This window comes from Rattus rattus, chromosome 1 (assembly GCF_011064425.1).
Source record: "Rattus rattus isolate New Zealand chromosome 1, Rrattus_CSIRO_v1, whole genome shotgun sequence".
Classification (NCBI taxonomy): Eukaryota; Metazoa; Chordata; class Mammalia; order Rodentia; family Muridae; genus Rattus; species Rattus rattus.
The window spans coordinates 4,637,614-4,660,380 of record NC_046154.1 but is presented as its reverse complement, the minus strand read 5'-3'; the positions used below and the strand labels follow the sequence as shown (position 1 = coordinate 4,660,380).

The window sequence follows — 22,767 nt, the reverse complement described above, 5'->3', positions numbered from 1 at the left end:
CGACCCGGAGACCAGCGTGGCAGGTTAGGCCTGGTAACCGTGGGAGGAGCCCCAAGGCACAAGGGGGCTAGGCGTTTAGAGTCCCAGGAGCTGATATCCAGGGCGGCTTTGAAGGCTAGAGCTGGTCCAAAGATGATTGACACGTGACCTCGCGCGCCATTTCTATTGGTTGTTTCTCAGAGGTTGCTTCCGCCCGTAAGAAAGATGTGTGGCTTCGAGATTCGTGCCCGAGGCTATACTTTTTCTCACGGTTCCCGGTTGTCTTATTTGCCCCTTCCCGGAAGAAAGATGGCGGCGGCCTGAGCCGAGTTCCGCGTATGACTTCGCGGGCGCCCAACTGCGCTCCCCAGACCCGGCGTATCAGAAAGCCGGGGTGAGTGAGGGGGTCCCTGCAGTCGCTTTGCGAGGGGCGGGCTTGGGAGGCCATTCGTCTAGCGTTTGGTTCGCGTCAGGCCTGAGCCGGCTTGACCCCGCGGGCCACCCTTTTAAGAGTGCGCCCGCCCTCTTACCCGGTTGCTTCTTCCGGAACTCACTGTGCTGCGGAGTAACTGATGCTCTGGGCTCTGTTACCGACTGGCGTTGTGACCTCAACTTGTGGTCCAGCATCTCTGCCTCGGTTTCCTCTTTGGTAAATGTGCGCCATGAGTTCTAGTAGTACGAGTTGGAATTGAAGGCCTGTGTAAAACCTTCATACCTGGCCCGGTTTGGTGGTAGTTCTCTCTGGTGCTATTGAGTGTAGTTCTTAAATCAACAGAGCTTTTACCTACTTTTTTTTTGTTGCTGACGTTTTTCGAGACGCGGATTCTCTATGTAGCTCTGGCTGTCCCGGAACTCACTCTGTAGACCAGAGTGGCCCCGCTGGAACTCAGGCTGGCCTGGAACTCAGAGATCGCTTGCCTGCCTCTGCCTCCCGAGCGCTAGTATTAAAGGCTTTTTCATTTCACTTTCTTACTGCCAGGTTTTATTTACATTCCCATTTTTGTATTGCTGGAGAAGATAGAATCCAGCACTATAAGTGCTGGTCAAATGCTCTACTACTGGGCTAAATCACCAGCCCCCTAATAGCTTTTGGATGGTTTTAGACTGTTCTATTTTAGACTTTGATGGTCTTTCTTCTTCTTTTGTTGTTGTTAGTTTAGAGACAGGGTTTCATGTAGCCTGAACTTTAGTATGTAGCCGAGGCTGCTGGCCTTGAACTATTGATTCTTCTACCTGTAATTGGCACACTGTCAAAGACAGCCTAGTTTACTTGCAAGTTCCTGATCAGCAAGGCTGGATAGTGAGATCCTGTCTCAAAAACAGAAGCAAGCAAACCAACAAAAAATATAGTTTGTTTTCATCAGAATTATAATGTACAGAACAGTTGTGACTTACTTTGACATGTATATCATTTGACTGACTGAGATTGATGGCAGGTCAAGGGGTACGGCTGTCACCTCCACTGCAGGTGTCCCTAGCTTTCCTTTTGACTACTTGTTGGGAACGGATGTGTATAGGAGCCACGACAAGATGAAACTCCTTGAAATCCTGATGTAGGAGCACAGGCTCCTGGCTGTACGCCCCAGTGCACACCTTAACAACTGTCCAATGGCTTTATGCTTTGCTTTTGAGTAGTGTTTAGTGTCTCTGGAGACAGCATTGGTTGAGTGTTTTTTAGATTCTGATAGATTGGCAGTGTTGGGATAAAGAAGCTAAGTCAGACAGGGTCCTTTCCAGGAGAGACAGCTACCACACATAGGTGGGACCAGGCTGTACCAAGAAGTCCAGCAAATTGACTGGAAGATAGATTCTTGGAAAAAGTAAACGTGATTTCCATGTTCTGTGTTCAAAATAGACTGCCTGAACACTTCAAGTTTGCTGTCGCTCTTTGGTGAATGTGACTGAAGACGAATGTTGGTGCAGGCACAAGTGTAGATTGTAGGTAGTCTTGCCAGTTTGATGCAACTGTTTGCTAGTGACCACAGTTTTCAGTTGCTCAGCACACAGTGTACAAAGGTCCCGGACCCACACAAAATCCTGAGGTGGAAAATAGGGGAGCTAGTAGTGAGAAATAGGCACCACCAAGTGTTAAAAAAAGTTTTTCACGGGGTTGGGGATTTAGCTCAGTGGTTAGAGCGCTTGCCTAGGAAGCGCAAGGCCCTGGGTTCGGTCCCCAGCTCCGGGAAAAAAAAAACAAAAACAAAAACAAAAAACAAAAAAAAGTTTTTCTTGCCCACCACTTTGTTCCCTAAAATAACAACTCTGAGACTAATTAATTATTAATAAATGCCTACACTATAAGCCTTGGGCTTCTCTGACTTGCTTTTAACTTACTATCCCTTTTACTCTTACGTGGGTTCAGTTACCTGCCTGGTTTCCTCTCCTGGTCTCCTCATCATTCCAGGGCAAATCTTTGAGCATTTCTCAGAATTCTCTCTATCCTTGCCAGATGTCCCACCTCCTATTTTCTGCCTCAGTTCATTGGCCATAAGCTTTTTTATTGACAGGTAATGCTTATAAGAGGTTCTCTCTACAGCAAAGGTCAGATGACTTAACCGAGGTCGCAGAACTCTGGGATCAAGTTGGGATCTGGAGAGTGAGTGACCACAGTCACATGATAAATACTGTAATAGTAATTAGGGAGGGACGGAGTCAGATTTACTCCGTCGTACTGTTGGTGCATGGGGTCGGGGTACAGGATAAATCAGCATGTGGAGGTGCTGCAACTTCAGTGCGGCCAAGAACATTCCTTCAGTTTCTTTTTAAAAAGTAAAAACTTCATTTGAAACTTTCTTTTTCACTTTTCCCTCTTTATTTCTCGTGTAATGATGGGGATCAACCCTCGGACTTGAGCATGCCAGACAAGTGTTTTACCCCTCAGATACATATATTGTTTTTTAAGATAGAATCTTAATGTTTATCCATGGCTGGCTTGGAGTTCACAATGTAGACCAGGCTAGCCTTGAACTAGCCTATGTCCACCTCCTATGTGCTGGGATTAAAGTTGAGTGTCACCATACCCTGCTTGAATATTTGGTTGGTCCTGGTTATTAAATCATGATATAAAATAAATATGTTTAATGAAGCATTTGCTTCCACTTAACTGTGGTGGGTCTGTTGTCACCATCATTGTCTTCCTCCTCCTCCTCTCTCTTCCTCCTCTTCCTCCTCTTCCTCAACAACATTTCCTGATGACAACATTTCTCTGTGTAGCGCTGGTGGTCCTGAAATTTGATTTGTCAACCAGGCTGACCCAGCCTAAAATTTACAGAAATTCACCCAAGTGCTGAGATAAAAGGTGTGTAGTGACAACTTGGAATTTTGGTTTCTCTAAAAAACACAAATATTGTAAAGACGTGCTTTCATTTTAATCCCAGGCATAAAGATGTGGGGCTGCTTTGGGCTCTCCACAGCAGCTGACTGATTTGCCTCATGCTCTAGCACAGGCATGGTTTTACCAGCTGCAGATAGTTTCTGCTATTGCATGACATTTGGAATTCTGGGAACTTTTCAGAGGATATGTAAATGCTAGGGCCCCAAGAGGTGTGATTGGTGGTTGTTCAGGGGGTTGGTTATGGTTCGTTAGTAGTGGTGCTCAAAGAAGAAAGAAATTAGATTCAGAGATCTCTTTTTCTCACCCCTCTCTCCTCCTTTTTCTCCTATCTAGTGAAACCAGAGGAGATAAAGGATGGGAAAAAGAAGAACTCACAAAGTAGCAAAACCTAGCCTGGCCTGGTCTGTCTTCTTTGTAGACTTATCAGGTTGTGGAGCCTGCCATCAGCCTTCAGCTTTCCTGGCAGTGCTAGTAACCCAGAACCTTCCTTTCTCCCTTGCTGCTACCTCTGACTCCAGCTCTTGGTTCACACCTTGCAGGAGTCCCGTGGTCTGGCTGGCAGCAATGACGTCCAGGCAGAGGTCCCTCTGTGGTCTGGCTGCTCATGGCCTCTGGTTCTTGGGCCTTGTCCTTCTGATGGATGCAACTGCTAGACCTGCCAACCACTCATTTTCTCGGGAAAGAGCGGCCAACAGGGATGAAAATGAGATCATACCCCCAGACCACTTGAATGGGGTGAAGCTGGAGATGGATGGACACCTCAATAAGGACTTCCATCAGGAGGTTTTCCTGGGAAAGGACATGGATGGGTTTGATGAGGACTCAGAGCCACGGAGAAGCAGGAGGAAACTAATGGTCATCTTTTCCAAGTAAGTGTCTCTTAATGTCCCCTGCAAATGCATGCTAAGGGACTCAGCATTCGAGATGATAATTTAGTTGCCCTAGTATTCTTCTAGCACAGCAGAGTCATGACTCCTTTGGGGATGAATGACTCTTTCACAGGGGTTGCCTAAGACCATCGGAAAACACAGATATTTACATTGTGATTCATAACAGCAAAATTACAGTTATGAAGTAGCAACAAAGATAATGTTATGGTTGTGGGGTCACCACAACATGAGGAACTGTACTAAAGGGTTGCAGTGTTAGGAAGGTTGAAAACCACTATTTTAGTACCTTGTACTTCGATAAGATAAGCTAGGCTGCTTAGCTATGCCCAAGCCCTCATGGCCAGGAAGGCCTCAGAATAAACTTCTGCCCCTGCCCTACCTCTCAAGGACTTTGTTGTGCACGACTGTTCGAACTAGACTATCAGTTGAAAAGCATAAAGTCAGGCCAAGTGAAAGTAAAGTGGTCTTAGCAGGTTATAATTTCAGGTAGAGGAGGGCTGGCCCAGGGCTGCCTAGGAAAAGGTCTAACAAATCAATAAGTTAAGAGCTGATTGGGGAGGAGGACACAGGCTGGTTTGCTTGGGTCCCTACCTTCCCTTCTTCCTTTCTTTTCCTCTGAGATAAGATCTCATTGTGTAGCCCTGGCTGACCTTGAACTCACAACTGGTCTATCTAATTCTACTTGTCTGCTTGCTTGTCCACTTGCTTGCTTGCTTTGTGGTTTTTTTGAGACATGATCTCTCTATTAAATAGCCCTGGCTATCCTAGAATTTGCTATGTAGACCAGCAGGCCTCTATTTCCCAAATCCTGGGGTTAAAAATGTGTACCATTACAGCTGGCTCCTTTTCTGCTTTCTCAGTGCTAGGATAAAGGTTTCTGGAAAAGTAACTCAGGGAGGACAAGCTGTAAATCTCAGCAGTTGCCTTAAGCCTGACCTTGAAGCAGAACATGCAAGGAAGGAAAAAGGCCATCTGAGTCACTGGCATTGAGGTCTGCCACATGGCAGCAGGCAGCCACAGAAAAGGAGGAAAGGTGTAAGGAGAGGTTCTGATGTTAACCTTGTTTGGTCCTTGATTTGTCAATAAAGAATACTGGCGACCAATTGTTGGGCAGAGGGTAGAGGTGGGACTTTTGAGTCCTAGGAAGAAAAAAGGCAGACGTAAGGGAGGAGAGGGGCTTTTTGTCATGTTTTGGAGGAAGAAGGACGTAATAATCATGTAAGGCCTTAGCGAGAGCTAGGGCCTGTGGCCGCCTCTATGTGAGTGGCCAAGGATGTTTGGCAGGGGCTAGGTGGAATGAGCAGTTATGTTTAGGGCAGAAGGAGAGTCGGAGATAATTGATAAGGATGCAGTGGAGCAAAAATGAGCTGGGAGGGGCTGGTAGCTCTACAGCTCCCCAGAAGGTGGTAGGTTTTTAAACTACACAAAACAGAAGGGGCCTTGGAAAACTAGAAAGGAGGTTCAGAGAATCCGAAAAAGCATTCCTAGGTTCTGAGCATCCAAAAGAAAGAGACAGAAGAAAACAAAAGCAGGAAGTTGCATCTTTCTGAGTTAGGATTTAGGTGGGCAGACTGATGGTCTGTATATGCTTGGCCCAGGGCTGGCACTGGTGGGAGGTGTGGCCTTTTGGGGGTAGGCGTGTCACTGTGGGCTTGGGTTTAATACCCTGTCCTAGCTGCCTAGAAGCCAGTCTTCCACTAGCAGCCTTCAGATGAAGATGTAGGACTCTCAGATCCTCCTGCACCATTCCTGCCTTCCTTGATGATAATGGACTGAACCTCTGAACCTGTAAGCCAGCCCCAATTAAATGTTTTTCTTTATAAGAGTTGGTCATGGTGTCTGTTCACAGCAGTAAAAATTTATTCTCTCTCTCTCTCTCTCTCTCTCTCTCTCTCTCTCTCTCTCTCTCTCTGTGTGTGTGTGTGTGTGTGTGTGTGTGTGTGTGAGAGAGAGAGAGAGAGAGAGAGAGAGAGAGAGAGAGAGAGAGAGATGAGTGGAAATAGAGGTAAGCTTACCTGGCTCTTCTCTTCTCCCACCATGTGGTTTTCTGGCATAAAACTCAGATCGTCAGGCTTGGTGGCAGGGCCTTTTCTCGCTGAGCCATTTTATTAGTCTTGATGCAGATTCTTTCTGATACTCACTCTGCTAAGTGTGTTTAGTTTTGGAGTTCTTGTAATCTATCCCTAAGTCCCAAGATCTCTGTCACTAAGACCTGGGTTCTGTTCTTGGGCAAAATGTTAGGTTTCCAAAGGGACTTTGTTATACATTTGTTGCCTGTGAAGGTGCTTGTGTGGTTTAGCTGAGGTATGTGAACTGCTATGATTAGAAGGGTTATGAGCCAGGTATGGTAGTGCCTTTAATCTCAGCACTCGGGAAGCAGAGGCAGGCGTGTCTCTGAGTTCAAGGTAGGGTTTTAATTCCATCCATCGTACCTCTTCCCAGTGATGATCTATTTTGTCCTTAAGTAGCAGCTCCTGACTTAACTGTTCCCATACAATTTATACAATTTTCCTTACAGCCCCTGGTCCTTGCCTGTGGCCTCTAGTGAGCCCCCAGCCTCTGGTTTCCATAACACTTCCAAATGGAATGTGAGTTCGTGGCAGGTTCACAGCTACTTGTGTGTAGTTCCTGAAAACAGAAGCATTTGCCTTTCTGCTGAGAGCCCTAGAGCCCGGCCTGATGCCTGTCATTTGCCTGCTTACAGGGTAGATGTGAACACTGACCGGAGGATCAGCGCTAAGGAGATGCAGCACTGGATTATGGAGAAAACAGCAGAGCACTTCCAGGAGGCTGTCAAGGAGAACAAACTACACTTCAGGGCTGTGGACCCCGATGGTGATGGTACAGTGAGCCCAATTGGTAGAGCTGGGTGAGGTGGGTCAGGTCAGGCAGGAGACCCCAGCCTTATGGGTGGAGCCCGAGAGAGGTCCCGAGGCCAAGGAGCAGAAAAGTAGAAGAGGGCACAGTAGGGCTAGGGATGCTCAAGGCAGGAGGTGGTTTCTGATGGTAGCTGTGTGCTTGTGGAAACTAAAGGACACAGCAAACACTGTATTAACGTAAGTATGTCTTTGTAAGATTCCACGTTTATGCGCTTTCATGTGTATAACCACTTGTGCCAGGGATTCCCTGTGTCTGCCTCTCAGTGCTGGGATTATAGATGGGCCTCCACATCTACGCAGTCTTTTTTTTTTTTGGTTCTTTTTTTCGGAGCTGGGGACCGAACCCAGGGCCTTGCACTTCCTAGGCAAGCACTCTACCACTGAGCTAAATCCCCAACCCCACATCTACGCAGTTTTACATAGATGCTGGGCATTCAAATTCTGGTCCGCATGCTTGCACAGCAAATGCTTCACCTGGAAGCCATCTCCCCAGCTATGTGGTGTGGACCGTGTTTTTAGTCTCAGTGCTCAGGAGGTAGACGCAGGTGGATCTCTTAAGTTCCAGGCTAGCCTGGTCCACAGAGTGAGTTTCAGAATAGCTGAGGTTAGACAGAGAAACCCTGTTTTGAAAAACAATAAAATAAAATAGAATAAAATAAAATACCAGGGCCAGCCTGGACTACATACTGAGACTACTTCTCATAAACGAAAACCACTCAATATCTCTTAAAAGTTTGGGTTCCTTTCTAGTGCTCTTCCGTCATATGCTGCCAGCCAGTGTCTCTCTTGGCCCCGAGGGATGAAAAATCCAGCTGATTCTGCTGGTGAAGACGTTGGTACAGGATCCTGCCTAAAGTGTGGGCTCTGGGTATTGGTTGCCCTGCCCCTGAATGCCACCCTGGCAGGATATCTGGGGCTGCACACAGCTCAGCCTCCCCTGCCTGCGGCTCAGGATTTCCAGCAGATGTCCTAAAATAACTGTCTTTTTCATGACCTTCCCTGCCAAGTATCTTGACAAGGGTGATCTCTTTTTAGGCCATGTGTCCTGGGATGAATATAAAGTGAAGTTTTTGGCAAGCAAAGGCCACAATGAAAGGGAGATTGCCGATGCCATCAAGAATCACGAGGAGCTCAAAGTGGATGAGGAGAGTGAGTGCTGGGTACCAGCCAGCTGGATGTCAGGTCACTGTGCTGGTATAGGGTGGGCTGGCTAAGAGTGGAGAACTGACTCTGGCCTGGCTTGAGACTTGGGATCTGGTGCTTTAAAGTAGAGGCAGGGAGGACCTGAATCCAGCAAGAGGGGTCGTTAGTAGAAGGAGCAGCCTTTGTCAATGTCTTGAGTCACAAAAGCTGGGCAATGGCATCCACTACATTCAGCAGTGTCGTGGGACCTCAAGAGTGATGTCACTTCCAGGTGAGGTGTGGACAGTCTGGTCTGGAGATAATGTTAGGCGTACTGGGGCACACAGGACTCAGAGAGAACTGGGAAGCCCTCAGGGGCAATTGTCAGGAAGGGAAATCTGGATAAGTAGTTTGTAAAGCATAAATAAAGGACCTTACTTGTTACTGCCTCGAGTCCTAGGCCCCTCCCCTTCACCTCTTTCCCTGGCCAAATTTAGTGATTCATTCACAGTGCTTTCCTGGAGGGTTAGGACTTGTGGTGTCCTGTAATTCTCCATATGCCACTCATGGTTAGTCACAGTACACACAGTTCTTGGCAGATGTGCACATCGTAATACCTGTGCTCTACTGTCCCAGTCTGTCTGTGCAGCTGACCTCAGTAGAGGCAGTCTGTAAAGTAGCACCTCATACCTTTCTAGCAGCACAGAAATCCTGGAAACGTACTGACCACGAGGAACCACAGTATTATCATTCTGTACTTTTCTTTTATTCTCTAGTTTTTTTTTTCTCTTTTTCTTTTTTTCTACTAGGCTGGCCTCAAACTCAGAGACTGATCTGCTTGAGTGCTGAGAGTCAAGGCGTGTGCACCACTATCTAGCCTTTTGTTTTGTTTTGTTTTTTGACAAGATATCACACTGTAGGTGAGGTTGGCTTTGAATTTGCTGCAGTTTTCCTGCCTCGGCTTCCCCAGTACTGGGATTGTTGGTGAGAGGAACCCTAAATGACCAAGTTCTATCCTTTCTTAAATTTCTTCAATTATTCTCTTCCTAAAGCAGTTGTCTGCTTTCCCCTCACCTCATTGTGTTTTGGGTTTCCATTAGTTGTCCTTCATTTCCTGCTGCTTACTGGAGGGTCATGAGGGCCCTTGTCCTGTTCTTCTGGTGGGACTAGTATGAGCCTGTCCAGGATGTTGTCAGTTTCAAAGATGCTTCTCAGAGCTTCAGGAAGCTTGGTGCCCTCACAGCAGTCCCTCTGTGACTTCTTTGGGATGTAGTCTCACTCTGGCCCTTTTACTTTGGTGATGAACAGTGACGTGGGAATAAACCCTTAACAAACCCTTTCATTCCCAACTTGCTTTTTGTTCATGGTGTTTCATTCTAGCCATAGAAACCATAAGACAACCATCAAAGGTCTTCATGCCTGAGGTCCCTACTCAGCCACATCTGATCTTCGTGAGCCTGTGTATTAGTTAGTTTTCTGTTGTGGTAAAACATTACCAAAGGCAATTTAGAAAGACTTTATCTGAGCTCTGGTTCCAGAGGGTTAGGGTCCATCGTGGCAACCGGTGGTAAGCAGCAGTAGGTTGAGAACTCATACCTTGAATGCAAGCATAAAGCAGAGAGTGAACTGGAAGTGGGCAAGGCTGTAAGTACTCGAAAGCCCATTCTCAGTGAATTACTTCCAGCAAAACCTTCTTGTCTTGGTTAGGGTTTCATTGCTGTGAACAGACACCATGACCAAGGTAACTCTTATAAAGGACAACATTTAATTGGGGCTGGTGGGAAGCAAGGCAACATTCAGGCAGATGTGGTATTGGAGAAGGAACTGAGAGTTCTACACCCTGATCTAAAGGCACCAGAAGGGGATTGCTCCATACTGGGTGTAGCTTGAGCACTAGGAGCCCTGGAAGCCCACCTACACAGTGACACACTTCTTCCAACTAGGCCACATCCTCCAGTAAGGCCATACCTCCTAATGGTGCTACTCAGTGTGGCCAAGGATTCAAATACATGAATCTATGAGGGCCAAACCTATTCAAACCCCCACATTCCCATAACAGTATCATCAACTGAGGATCACATGAGAGGTGCTTGTAAAAGAATTATCTTTAATACAAATGTAAGCAGTGAATTAATCGGTGACTGTATCTCTTTACCTTATGCTAGTCCCCAGTGACCACACAGAAAAGCCATGATTTATTTAAAACTGCACTTCAGCAGTTGAGCAGTTCAGTGATCTACTTTAACTATGCTAAGCTAGGTACCTCCCGGCCTCACCCCATGTTACTCGTATGTTATTGTTGATCTGGCTCTTTGGGCTTCAGGAATGTTTCCATTCTTTCTCCAGACCCCTTCCTCATCGCTCTAATCCCTCCATCCTCCTGGTTGATCTGATCTCCCTCTGTCCTTCCTGTGCTGGCAGACATCCTGCCCTATTCTTTATTCTGATTACCCAGTACTGGGTGATCAACATTTATTGACAAGGCAGAGAATAAATGGTAAGAATTGTTTACATGAACTTGAGACATTAGAGTCTTGGTATAAGCATCACAATGTCGTGTCCAGATTGAAACAAGATTTGAGTAACACAGGGGTAAACTTTACGGTGTTCAAAACATTATGCCTAGATCATTTCTCATTAAAACCACTGCATTCCACTTCTCGCCCCTATAGTCTCATGATGATATCATAATGTTGTAAGGCTCTGATCAAAAAGAGAGAACACCAAGACTTTTTCAGAAAAGAATAGCTTTAATGTGCATGCATAGGTTCAAAACGAACTTTGTTCCTAAAAAACCCAAGCCTCAACTACAGAGAAACAGCTCTCGTTAGGATTTTTCTTTCTTTCTCTCTCATATAGACTAACTTGCAATTTCATTGGTTATTTTAAAGTCTTAAGGTGGTACAGAGTTGGCTCAGTAGTTAAGAGGATTTGTTGCTTTTTTCAAAGGATCCGGGTTCAATTCCCAGCATCCACATGGTGACTCCCAGCCATCTGTTACTTCTGGTTGCAGGGGAATCTGATACCTTGTGTACCAGGCACATATGCGACATACACACATACATGCAGGCAAAACATTCATACATGTACAATCTAAACCTCTAATATTCATACACAAAAAAATCTAAAACTTAGGGTGAGATTCTAAAGATGTCTTGGATGGGGGGGTGGGGGTAGGGTGGGGTGTTACTCAGGATGTCACCAAGTTTCACATAAACATTTTGACAAAGACTAAACCACATCTGTCTGTCCTTCAAGGTCTCTGGGAAGGCTTACTAAGCAGAGAGGGTTTATAGGAGGATGTGTTTAAGTTCATGTATGTTCAGATTGTTAAGAATGGGGCACTGCTTAGCCTATAAGACTATTTTTTTTGTCTTTATTTTCTCTGGTTCTCAAGGACCCCCTATGATAGTAGTGCAAAATGCTTTTAGTTCAACTTCAAATGTCTCCATAGTCTTTGTTTGTTTGTTTGTTTGAGTTCAAGCCCTAGCTGGCCTTGAACACAGAACTCTGCCTTCCTTGGCCTCCCTAGTGCCGGGAAAAGACATGTATCACTATGCTCAGCTCCCCATTTCTAGATTTCCAAGGCAGAGTAAACTGAAAGCAGAAAAAGATCAGGGTCTGACCTTCAACAGAAGATACTGTGTTGATTTTTTATTTTTAAAGATTTATTTATTTATGTATTTTGTGTGTGTGTGTGTGTGTGTGTACTCTGTTTGCATGTATGGCTATATGCCAGCAGAGAACATCAGAGAGAAGAGGGCATTGGATCCCATCACAGATGGTTGTGAGCCACTGTGTGGTTGCTGGGAATTGAACTCAGGACCTCTGGAAGAGTAGACAATGCTCTTAAACTCTGAGCCATCTCTCCAGCTTTGACTGTTTTGGGTGACAGACTGTCTCAACAGACATTCTTTTCTGGGCTGACTAAACACAGTTGTAATCTCACAGGAATCCTATTTTTATAAGCAAAACACTCTCTCTCCCATAGTCTTTACATAAGCACTGTGTAAAAGTCCAAAGTCTCTTCTGAGATACAAGGCAATCTGTTGACTGTAATGCCTTGTAAAATAAAAAACAAATTATGTACTTCCAACATATAATGGCACAGAATGTACTATTCTAAAAGAGAGAAAAGGCAACATAGTGAGAAAATACTGGACCAAAGTAAGACTGAAATCCAGCAGGGCAAACACCAGATCCTATAGCACCATGTCCAATATCAAAGGACTTACATGGCACTGTCCCTTCTGCTTTGCTGCCTATAGCATGCATGTCTCTCTTGGGTTGATTCACCTGCTTGTATGCAGCTCTCCTTGGCAGGTACCCCACAAGTCTGGTGTCTTCAACATCATGGGGTTTCTACCACAACCCAGCTTCACTTCTACACCTTCACTCAGTGGCTTCTCAGGGATTTCACACAGAGCTTCCCTGCCACAAGCTGCCTAGTCTCAGCCTCGGTTTTAGATTGTAGAGAAGGAATTTATCACCTCTTCACCCTTGGATCTCTTATGCGTCTAAAGCTAGTGCCACATGGTGGACAACACAAGCCAGCAGGGGTTGGTTCCCCTTTGAACCATGTTAATAGCAGTTTTTGTTTTTCTTTCTAGGAGTAGGAAATTCTTAGGCCTTTTCCTTTTGTATATTAGAAGCTTAGCCAAATGGGATCTTGCCGTGAGGACACCCTTCCCTTTGCTCCAAGGCAAATTAGGCCTCTCTTTAATGACACTAATCTCCTTAACAAATTACAAGCTTTTCCTGCACACATGTCTTAGTTATAACACTAAACTTCTTAGTATATTTCTTTTCTCCAAACTACACATTATATATATATTTTTTTCTTCCCTGTTTTTTTGTTTTTTTTTTTTTTTTTTTTTTTTTTTTTGGGTTCTTTTTTTTTTTTTCGGAGCTGGGGATCGAACCCAGGGCCTTGCGGCTCCTAGGCAAGCGCTCTACCACTGAGCTAAATCCCCAACCCCTTCCCTGGCGTGTTTTTTTATTGTAGACCTGTATAAATACTAATAACCGTACCACAGATTTAGTATTATACAGTCTTAAAAATCCCTGCCAAAGAAATTACAAAGAAAGCCCATTACTCTGTGTGTGTGTGTTTTCCCTACACATATGTATATGCACCACATGCATTTCTGGTGTCCATGGAAACTAGAAGATGTCAGATTCCCTTTCCCTGATTCCCTAAAGTAGAGTCACAGACATTGTGAGCTGCCATAATGGAAGCTGGGAAAAGTAGTCAGTAACCTTAGTGCTGGAGTCATCCCTCCAGCTTCTGTTCTATTACCTTAAATTTATCCGTGTGCAAGTTCTTGGGACAGTGGCAAAAGGAGCCACATTATTTGCCAAAACATCACCAGAATGCCGTCCAGTCCAGTTGGTAACATTCTTTCCCTCTGAAACCTTTTGGGCCTCCACCAAAGCATTGCTCTTAGTACCACTGTCTTTCAGGTTCCTGTGGCCCTTTTAATTCCAGAGTTCCCAGATCTTCCATATTCTTCCCCAAACCAACACTTCAGGTTCTTCATAGCAACACCCTATTTTCTGGTACCAACCTCTCTACTAGTCTCTTTTCTGTTGCTATGATTAAAAAAAAAATGACCAAGGAATGTACAGAAAAGACTTTATTTGGGCTTATGATTCTAGAGGGTTAGAGTCCATAATGGTGGGCTCTTGAGCTTCTGGCATGAAGCGGACAGCGTGTCTTGAAGTGAGTGAGACTATAAACACTCAAAGCCTGCCCTTGGTGATATACTTTCTGCAAAAAGGCCTCACCTCCTAAACCTCCCCACACAACATTGCTTGGATTCATGTGTTTGAATGCCCTAGACTATGAGAGACGAGTCACATCCTTGACCATAGCACATTGAAAGGCCTCTGATTGTCTGGGGAGATCTTAGGAGTTGGTAAGATCTTGGAAGGGAGGCCTTTATCTCCCACAGTGCATGGTGAAGTCCTGATAGGGAAGTCTGCCTTATATCACATTTTTAGTTTTTATTTTTGCTTTTTGAGACAGACCTTCAAATGATCTGCCTGCTTCGGCCTCCCAAGGCTACAGGGACTACAGGGTTGTGCCAACATATCCCATTCCCCATCATCCTTTAAATGAGCCCTGTTACTCAGGTTAGATTAACCCAGAAAATACTGTGCATGTAGGCCCCTTGGTCTGTCTGTGGTGATCAGGTACCTGATGGGTCATGGAGGAACTGTTATAGTCAGGATATGGCCAGAGACAGACTCAGGACAGTAGGGTAAGACCATGAAGGCAGGCAGGGATTCGTAAGGTTCTTAGAGCTGGGCAACCTGGAAACCTAGACACCAGGACTTGGTCAATTGTTGAATTCCAGATGGAGAAAGATCATTTCTGCCCTGGGAACATGGACATTGGAGGATACATAGGCAACCATTGTTCCGAAGAGGAAGGGGAGTCCATGGGAAGCTTAGCTCACCACCTCAGTCATTTCTAGAAACTGGGTTTTCAGCATTCTGTGCTCTGAGTGATAATGCACATGAGAGACGTAGAGAGGAACAAAAGTGACCCCTTTGTTCCTACAGACATCAGTAAGAGTGAGTCACCCTCCGTCTCAGTGAAATTTCCATTTCTGCCGAGGAATAAACAGCTTGGAGTGTGTAAGGACGGCAGGTTGGGCAGTCTTTGGGGGTTTTGTTTGTCCCCTCCCCAGGTTCTTCTGGGTGAACCAGCACCCTTTGTCTTGAGCCTGGTAAATGATGACCCTCCTCAGTTCAAGCAAAGCCTTTGGAGCCTTATGAGTGCTTGCATTAGTGTCCAGCATGCCTGGATAGTCACAGATGTGCCTCTTGCAGCACAGGAAGTCCTTGGGAACCTCAGAGATCGCTGGTATCAGGCAGACAATCCTCCTGCAGACCTGCTGCTGACTGAGGACGAGTTCCTGTCATTCCTTCACCCTGAGCACAGCCGGGGCATGCTCAAGTTCATGGTCAAAGAGATCGTTCGGGACTTGGGTAAGGCCTTTCCACACTAGGACACTGTTTCAGGCCTGAGGGTGACCAATGGGCTGGGAGCATTGGAAGAGGATACCAGGCCCCAGGGGAGGTTGGCCCGACCTATTTGTTTTCTAAGGAGGTTCTTGAGTTCTAAGGAGGTGAATTTTAGATAGAGCCCCAGCTGAACACTACCTCCCTTCAAACCCTTCTCTGTAGACCAGGATGGTGATAAGCAGTTGTCTCTGCCTGAGTTCATCTCTCTGCCTGTGGGTACTGTTGAGAACCAGCAAGGCCAAGACATTGACGACAACTGGGTGAAAGACAGGAAGAAAGAGTTTGAGGAACTGATTGATTCTAACCATGATGGGATTGTGACCATGGAGGAGTTGGAGGTGAGCAAGGGGGCTTATCAATGTTGTCTCCCAGGAAGGGCCCTGGGTTTGGAGGCTGTGGGCTAATCCTACTTCAAGGTACCAGAAGAAAGGGGGTTGCCTACATGATGACCTGAGACAGTGGGCATCAGCATTAATGTTCAGATTGAAGAGATGGGAAGGTCCTGTGAAGCCTGTTGTCTGTGGAAGGGATCTGGGGATTTGTTTTGGTGCTTAGGATGAAACCCAGGGCCTTTAAACATGCTAAACAGTTGTTCTATCACAGAGCTACATTCCCAGCCCTGTGTTAAGTGATTCGTATGGCCCCTTATGGGACCAGAAGAGAAAACACATACTAGCCCCACCTCTCAAGTGACCTTGGGCTGGCATGTAGGTGTGGCAGCTGTGGGCACAGGGCTACCTTATTGATCCCGTATCAGGTATAGGTCACTGACTTATGCCTGAATCTCACAGAACTACATGGACCCCATGAATGAATACAATGCCCTCAATGAAGCAAAACAGATGATTGCCATTGCTGATGAGAACCAGAACCACCATCTGGAGCCTGAGGAGATCCTCAAGTACAGTGAGTTCTTCACGGGCAGCAAGCTGATGGACTATGCTCGCAATGTGCATGAAGAGTTCTGAGCAGACCCCTCAACTGGGACCAGGTCGCCAGTATGCTGTCTGCCCCTTCCCACACTTGGAGGAGGCTATGGTCCAGTGAGACCTGTAGATGACTGGGTCCAGATCGGGTCTAAAATGCTACCTACCCTGTGTCTGAGGGCTACCATAGGTCCCTCAAAGTGCTGTTCCAGAACCTTCCTTCTTCTGTTGTGTCCATATGCTCTGGCTTAGCTCCTGCCATGGCATGGCCCAGGTTCATTAAAGATATGCTCAATAGGCTGTGTGTCCTCTCCAGCATGTTCTGAGGCAGTAGCCCTTCTGAACCAGTCGTGAGCTGAGCTGCATTTGCTTGACCAAATCTCTTTCAGTTGTTACATTCTGCTTCTGAGAACTGCTGGGAGTGGTTGTTTCAGGTGAGGGTGCTGCACACAGCAGGGCCAGGAGCTCTGGGCTGGGCCCCTCCATGTGTTTACCACACTGTGGAAAATAATGCAGCTCTTGCAATTTCCTTGAAAACTGAAAGATTATGATAAAGTTAGATTATATTTCTCTGGAAGTGATTGGCCCCACAGTTCTGGAGATGCTAGCTTCTTGGTAAGATCTGTCAGGCCATTGAAGGTTTCCTTAAACTCTTCAGAAACATGCAGAATCACTGACTGCCATGTGAGAAAGTACAGATGCTTGTCAGAAGAGCCATTCATTACTTTAGCCACAGTAGTAGGTGGGGATGGTGCCACTCACCTTTAGTTACAGCACTCAGGAGGCAGAGACAGCAGACACCTGAGTCTGAGGCCAACCTAGTCTACAGAGCTAGTTCCAGGACATAGCATGGATCTCAGCTACACAGAAAAACCCTGTTTTGAAAAGCAAAACATATCATCATTTAAAATCGAATTGCCTTTTTCTCACATTTTCTTTTTCTCTGTTTCTTTTTTTTTTTTTTTTTTCCCCAGCCAGGGGGGCTCTATGTAGCCCTGGCCCGCCTACCTCTGGCTCCAAAGGGTGGGGATTAAAGGCTTGTACTGCCACTGCCCAGCAGTACACTGTCATTCTTTAGATGGGGGTGAAAAAAAAAAAAGAAAAAGCACTGTGGGCTAGGTACCTCACACTAGAAGATTTTCAAGTGGACACTGGTTAAAGGGGTCTATAGGTTCCAATAAACATTGATTTTCCTCATGGTAGAAGTGAGAATAGGACCGAAAGGCGAGACGTGAAAGAGTATGATGGGGTTTCATGCATGAGAAGGGTTATGTGGGAGCAAGTTGGGGCTTGAGTTTGGGAGCAGCAGCAGAGTCTGAGCTGGTCAGTGTCCTTGGGCCAGAGTTCTTGGTTTGTTTTGGTACTCAGGACCACTGCTTTGGTATTAAAAGGGATGGAGTAGCTATGCTAGGACAGCTGATACCTCATCACGATCCCAGGCCTGCTCTAGACACCTGTGTGACCCAGTTTTTCCACAGGAACCTACTTCTGTGTGTTGGGGATGTGGGGTGCAAATCATGGCACCCCATAGTCATTATTAGAGTGTGGTGGCGCCTGAGCTGGTTCCTAGGCAAAGATGAAACAAGAACTCAGAATGGTAATGTGGATTAGGAGGGTCTCAGGACAGCCCAGCCTCTGGGTGTCCCAGAGGGGTAGGTCACACTGCTTTTGAATATGGTTTTCTCAATAGACTGTTAGACTTGACCACCATCATCCTGCTCTGCTCCTGCCTTGGCCTGGAGATGGCATCCAGGACCATGTCTCCAGTGAAGGTGCAGTGTATCCTTAGAAGCCAGCTAGATACCTGGCAGGTAGCTTATATAGTAGCAGCTGGTCTTTCGGAGGTTCTGATTACTTCCAGTCTGGTACTCAAGGGGCAGCACCCTGTGGGTGTGGGAGCTGCTTTAGGTCTCTTATCTTGAACTGAAGGGATGTGTGGGGGCCTCGAACTGCTGTCTTCCCTGCAGTTCTTAGGGACACCAGCTCAGAGGATACAGTGAGGCCAGCTACTGATCTTTCCAGTCCCATGAAAACTATTAACTGGAAGTTTTCATGTGGTCCTGGGTGGAAACAGCTTCCAGCAGCAGGGACCTGCTGTCCTGCACAGATCCTCTGCAGGGGTCCCTAGGAATGGGAGACACATCCAGCCTTCTCTGTACCTCCGCTCACCTGTGTGCAGATGCTAAACATCTGATCAGGTGTCACAGCCAAGGACAGCAGAGTTCTGAGGGGAAGGGGCACCTTAGGGCGGAGTTCTAACCCTAAGTACCTCCAAGCCACCTGTCCTCAGGAGAGACCACGTGTCTTCCTTCTTGCTCACTAGGACTAGAGAATGTTGCCCATGATGCCCTGAGGATTCTTCTCCAGAGCCTCACTGTACTTCAGAAGCATGGGGAAGGCAGCCTCTGTAACTACTTGGCCCATTCTGGGTTTTGCCATGTACTTCCTAGCCCACCCTGACCTTCCAGGTTAGGTGTTTTCAATGAGAGGACTAGGGACTTCTGTTCTCACATGTGATCTTAGGTAGGGGATTTCCAGCCCCAGTCCTGCATCTTATTCAGTAGCACAACTATTCCCTGCACCTTTTTTTTTTTTTTTTTTTTTTTTAACAGACTCTCCACCTGTATACCCCAGGCTAGCCTGGAGTTTGCAGCCGTCACATCTTTGTCTCCTGAAAACTGGGATTATAGGTGTGCACCACTATGCATAGCTAGCATGTAAATTTCCAGTTAGTTTGGGAATTGATAATTAGGTTGTATCACAGCTTAAATGTGTAGTAAGGGCACTGCCTCCCTGCTAACTCATTTCCTCCTGCAGTGCAGTGGTTTGTATGTAAGAAGACCTATGTTGAGTTCAGTGACACACACTTGAAATCGCAGCATTTGGGAGCAGGAGGATGGGGAGTACAAGGTCATCAAGATGGTTCACTGAGTAACACCACTAGCCAGAACCCAAATTAGGTTCTCAGTATCGACACCATGCAGCTCACAAAAGGAAGAATAAATCCATTGACACTGGAGAGATGGCCAAGTAGTTAAGCTTGTACTGTTCTTTTGGGTGTTTTTAAGACAGAGTCTGTCTCACATAATCTGGCTGTCCTGAAACTTAACTATGTAAATTAGGCAGCACTGTCTGCTTCTGTCTCCTAAGTACTGGGATTAAAGAGATTTACTGCCAAGCCCAGTGGTAGGAACGTGTGTCCTTATAGAGGACCAAAGTTCAGTTTCTAGCACTCATGGTAATGGCTCACAACTGCCCATAACGCCAGCTCTGCTGACTTCCCTGGGCATTATACTTACCATAATATACCCTCCCTCCTCAAAAAAGAAACAATTAAAAATAAAATCTTTTTCTTAATGCCTGTGTGCACGTGTGTGCTTCTTTGTGTGCTTCCTATGCATATGTTGGGCATCTGCACCTCTCTACACAGGCCCCAGTGGCCCACGGCACTTCTTAGCTTATTATGTGACTACACACGTCTGTGCCCTATACACAGGAACATGTTCACATACCTTCTTGCCTGTCCGCCTACTCTTCTTGCCCCTCCTCCATAGTTCTTATAGCCACATCCTGCAAGGAAAAACCCCAGACTCCTGTGAAGGCAGAGCACAGACAAGGATGTATGTGTGGGTTCAGCAGCCCACAGCATTTCTGCTCCTGGGACTCTCACTTGGAGTTACAGTGAAGCTCAACTGTGTTAAAGATACCTACCCCAGTGGTCACAAGTGCTGTCGTGAGTGCCAGCCAGGTGAGTAGCCTGGCTTTGGGATGTAGTGGCAGGGTGGGGGAGGGGCGATTCTTGGGGCACAGTGATGGAGACGCAGGTACAAGATGTGGGGGTAAAAGTCAGAGATCGTTGTCAGAAACGTGACAGTGTCACAGACAGTGCTGGTCGTGGAAGAGCCACAGTGCTGTGTATCCACAGTCCTGGGCCTTAACTGACCTGTGTAACTTTCTGGGCTCCACTACAGGCCATGGTATGGTGAGGCGCTGTGATCACACCAGGGACACTGTATGTCATCCATGTGAGCCTGGCTTCTACAATGAGGCTGTCAATTACGACACCTGCAAGCAGTGTACACAGTGCAACCACCGTGAGTTACTCCTACACTTAACCCTCACTGTCCAGTCGGAAAGGGCGCAGCTACAGTGGGTGCCCGTATTTCCTATGTGATTACAAAGCTAACCTCAGGCCATGATGAAGCCTGTTCACCAAGGGGACCTTGATAGCTAGGGCATCTCCTCTGGGGTGGAACACATGTTGTCCATGTGGCCTTGCCCAGGCCGTCCCAGTGAGTAAGGCCCAGGTGTGGAGGTGGCGGGGTTATCTGAGGATTCTGACTCAGATGTTATAGGCTAGAGACAGGTTGGGGGAGGATGGAAAAGAGAGGTCACAGCCACGCTGTGCCCGCTCCGTTCCTTTCTCCAGGGCTACATGACCAGGAGGAACAGGGTGGCCAAGAAGAGGGTCTTAGAGGAGAGGCCAGAAGCCAGGCTAGCAGTTACTTCAGCTCCAGCGTTGCCCCTGTGCCATTGAGGAGTCCGTTTTGCCCTCGTCCATAGGTCAGGGCTGGGTGAGCCTCAGTCTCTTATCTTCCCTAGGAAGTGGAAGTGAACTCAAGCAGAACTGCACACCTACTGAGGATACTGTCTGCCAGTGTAGACCAGGCACCCAGCCCCGGCAAGAGAGCAGCCACAAGCTTGGAGTTGGTGAGCGAGCCTCAGGGTGGCCCTACACCGGGCAGGCGTGTGGCTGTCCTTGCGGTCCATGTGTGCTGCCCCCTTGAGTCAAGGTCCATGATAATGGTATAAGTGAGCCTTGTTCCCACTTCATACATTGTCACTTCCCCAGCATCTCTAACTAGTCTTTGCTGAAAGCCCCTCTTCCAATGGGTCATGCCAAGACTTGGACTCAGGGCCAACCTACTGGTCAGTGCCAGTGGGAGGCTCGTGGGAAGGAAGGAACTTGCAGAGGCCGAGCTTTGCATCTGTTTGCACCAGGGAATGAGCATTAACCCTCCCTTCAGACCCTACATCCACCAGCCTCAGCATCCAGGGCCCACCTAATATCATCACAAAGCTGACTTACATCTTTGCTGCAGACTGTGTTCCCTGTCCCCCTGGCCACTTTTCTCCAGGCAGCAACCAAGCCTGCAAGCCCTGGACCAAGTGAGTATTGTGGCTGGCTAGGGCACTAGGACTTGGGGTATGGAGGGAATGGAAGCAGAAAGGTTTGGGCATTTAAGAAGTGGTGTCTAGATGACTGATGGATACTGTGCAAGGGATCCCTGAAGATGGAGTAGGGCATGTGCAATCCTATCCAGGCCCAGGAGCATGTTTGCTCTCACTCATGTTGTGGTTCTTCTCCAAAGGGCTAGAGAAGTATAGGGTGGGGGTTTGAAAGTACAGACCCGTGCTTGCCTAGCAAGCGCAAGGCCCTGGGTTGGTCCCCAGCTCGAAAAAAAAAAAAAAAAAAAAAAAAAAAAAAAAAAGTACAGACCCCAGCTAGGAGCAGGCCAGAGATGAAAACAAAGTAAAGACAGAAGAAGAGAGAGGTACATGTCTTGTGGGCGTAAGTCTTGGCAGAATGGAAGATGGCCCAGTGCAACTTCCACCACTACTCTAACTAATGGACACCATCATCCCACAGTTGTACCTTATCTGGAAAGCAGATCCGCCACCCAGCCAGTAACAGCTTGGACACAGTCTGTGAAGACAGAAGCCTCCTGGCCACACTGCTCTGGGAGACCCAGCGCACTACATTCAGGCCAACCACTGTCCCGTCCACCACAGTCTGGCCCAGGACTTCTCAGTTGCCCTCTACACCCACCACCTTGGTGACTCCTGAGGGTAAGGGACACCGGCCCAATGGAGGATAGGGGAGAGAATTTGAGGGTGAGTGAGTTCACTCAGTTGGCTTCTCCTCACAGGCCCTGCATTTGCTGTTATCCTAGGCCTAGGCCTGGGCTTGCTGGCTCCCTTGACTGTTCTGCTAGCCTTGTACCTGCTCCGAAAGGCTTGGAGATCGCCTAACACTCCCAAACCTTGTTGTGAGTACCGTAACTTTGGGCTTAGTAAAGCTTACTTCCTTGAGGGATGAGACATACCTCCTCACTGCTTTTCCCTTCTTTGCTTCTCCTAGGGGGAAACAGCTTCAGGACCCCTATCCAGGAGGAACAGACCGACACACACTTTACTCTAGCCAAGATCTGAGCAATACCACAGGAGTGGATTTTATGGGGCACAGACAGCCCATATCCTGATGCCTGCCTGCCAGGGCCCTCCACGCCGTTCTAGGCGCTGGGCTGGCTGTGCACTCTCCCATGTATGCTGTGCATACTCCCTGCCTGGTGGCACTCCTAATAAACATGCTCGCAGCTGTGAGTCTGTCACTGGCCCTAGAGCTGAGGTGGCATCCGCTTCTGGTGGGGGAGGGTTTTAGGCCAAAGTGAAGGTCCACTCAGAGACCTACACTTAGTCACATGTACTTCAGTTTGCGTACGAGCATGGAATCCAGAGGCCTGAGTGCCAAGGGAAAAGGACCTGGGGAGCCAGGAGCCAGCTAGCAGCTTGATGAACAGTCCAGTCTTGGTTCTTAACCTTCC

General features: G+C 47.1%; 3 protein-coding genes across 4 annotated transcripts in view; all 3 read left to right on the top strand.

Moving 5' to 3' along the window:
• LOC116891772 (ubiquitin-conjugating enzyme E2 R2) overlaps window positions 1-22,767 on the top strand; it is a 618,378-nt gene that overhangs the window by 329,495 nt on the left and 266,116 nt on the right. The window lies entirely within an intron of this gene.
• Window positions 18-16,461, top strand: Sdf4 (stromal cell derived factor 4). Of its 2 annotated transcripts, none has more exons than XM_032892763.1 (7): window positions 18-373; window positions 3,853-4,182; window positions 6,908-7,044; window positions 8,118-8,231; window positions 15,042-15,200; window positions 15,399-15,574; window positions 16,028-16,460. In XM_032892763.1, the coding sequence occupies exons 1-7, from the start codon at window positions 318-320 to the stop codon at window positions 16,202-16,204; spliced, it is 1,149 nt and encodes a 382-aa protein (XP_032748654.1). In that variant the 5' UTR covers window positions 18-317; the 3' UTR covers window positions 16,205-16,460. The 2 variants fall into 2 exon arrangements, with proteins under 2 accessions (XP_032748654.1, XP_032748648.1); XM_032892757.1 differs by lacking the exon at window positions 18-373 and adding an exon at window positions 497-628 and having other exon boundaries at window positions 16,028-16,461.
• Window positions 19,603-22,559, top strand: Tnfrsf4 (TNF receptor superfamily member 4). Its single transcript, XM_032893197.1, has 7 exons — window positions 19,603-19,910; window positions 20,134-20,256; window positions 20,765-20,872; window positions 21,265-21,331; window positions 21,813-22,012; window positions 22,093-22,212; window positions 22,305-22,559. The coding sequence occupies exons 1-7, from the start codon at window positions 19,781-19,783 to the stop codon at window positions 22,373-22,375; spliced, it is 819 nt and encodes a 272-aa protein (XP_032749088.1). The 5' UTR covers window positions 19,603-19,780; the 3' UTR covers window positions 22,376-22,559.

Bases quoted from the DNA above. Each gene is read 5' to 3' on its own strand.
- Sdf4 (XM_032892757.1), top strand. From the start codon at position 552: ATGCTCTGGGCTCTGTTACCGACTGGCGTTGTGACCTCAACTTGTGGT. The intron at 7,045-8,117 runs GTACAGTGAGCC...ATCTCTTTTTAG, and splicing joins TGTGGACCCCGATGGTGATG to GCCATGTGTCCTGGGATGAA. The intron at 8,232-15,041 runs GTGAGTGCTGGG...TGCCTCTTGCAG, and splicing joins GCTCAAAGTGGATGAGGAGA to CACAGGAAGTCCTTGGGAAC.
- Tnfrsf4 (XM_032893197.1), top strand. From the start codon at position 19,781: ATGTATGTGTGGGTTCAGCAGCCCACAGCATTTCTGCTCCTGGGACTC. The intron at 19,911-20,133 runs GTGAGTAGCCTG...GCTCCACTACAG, and splicing joins CTGTCGTGAGTGCCAGCCAG to GCCATGGTATGGTGAGGCGC. The intron at 20,873-21,264 runs GTGAGCGAGCCT...TCTTTGCTGCAG, and splicing joins CAGCCACAAGCTTGGAGTTG to ACTGTGTTCCCTGTCCCCCT.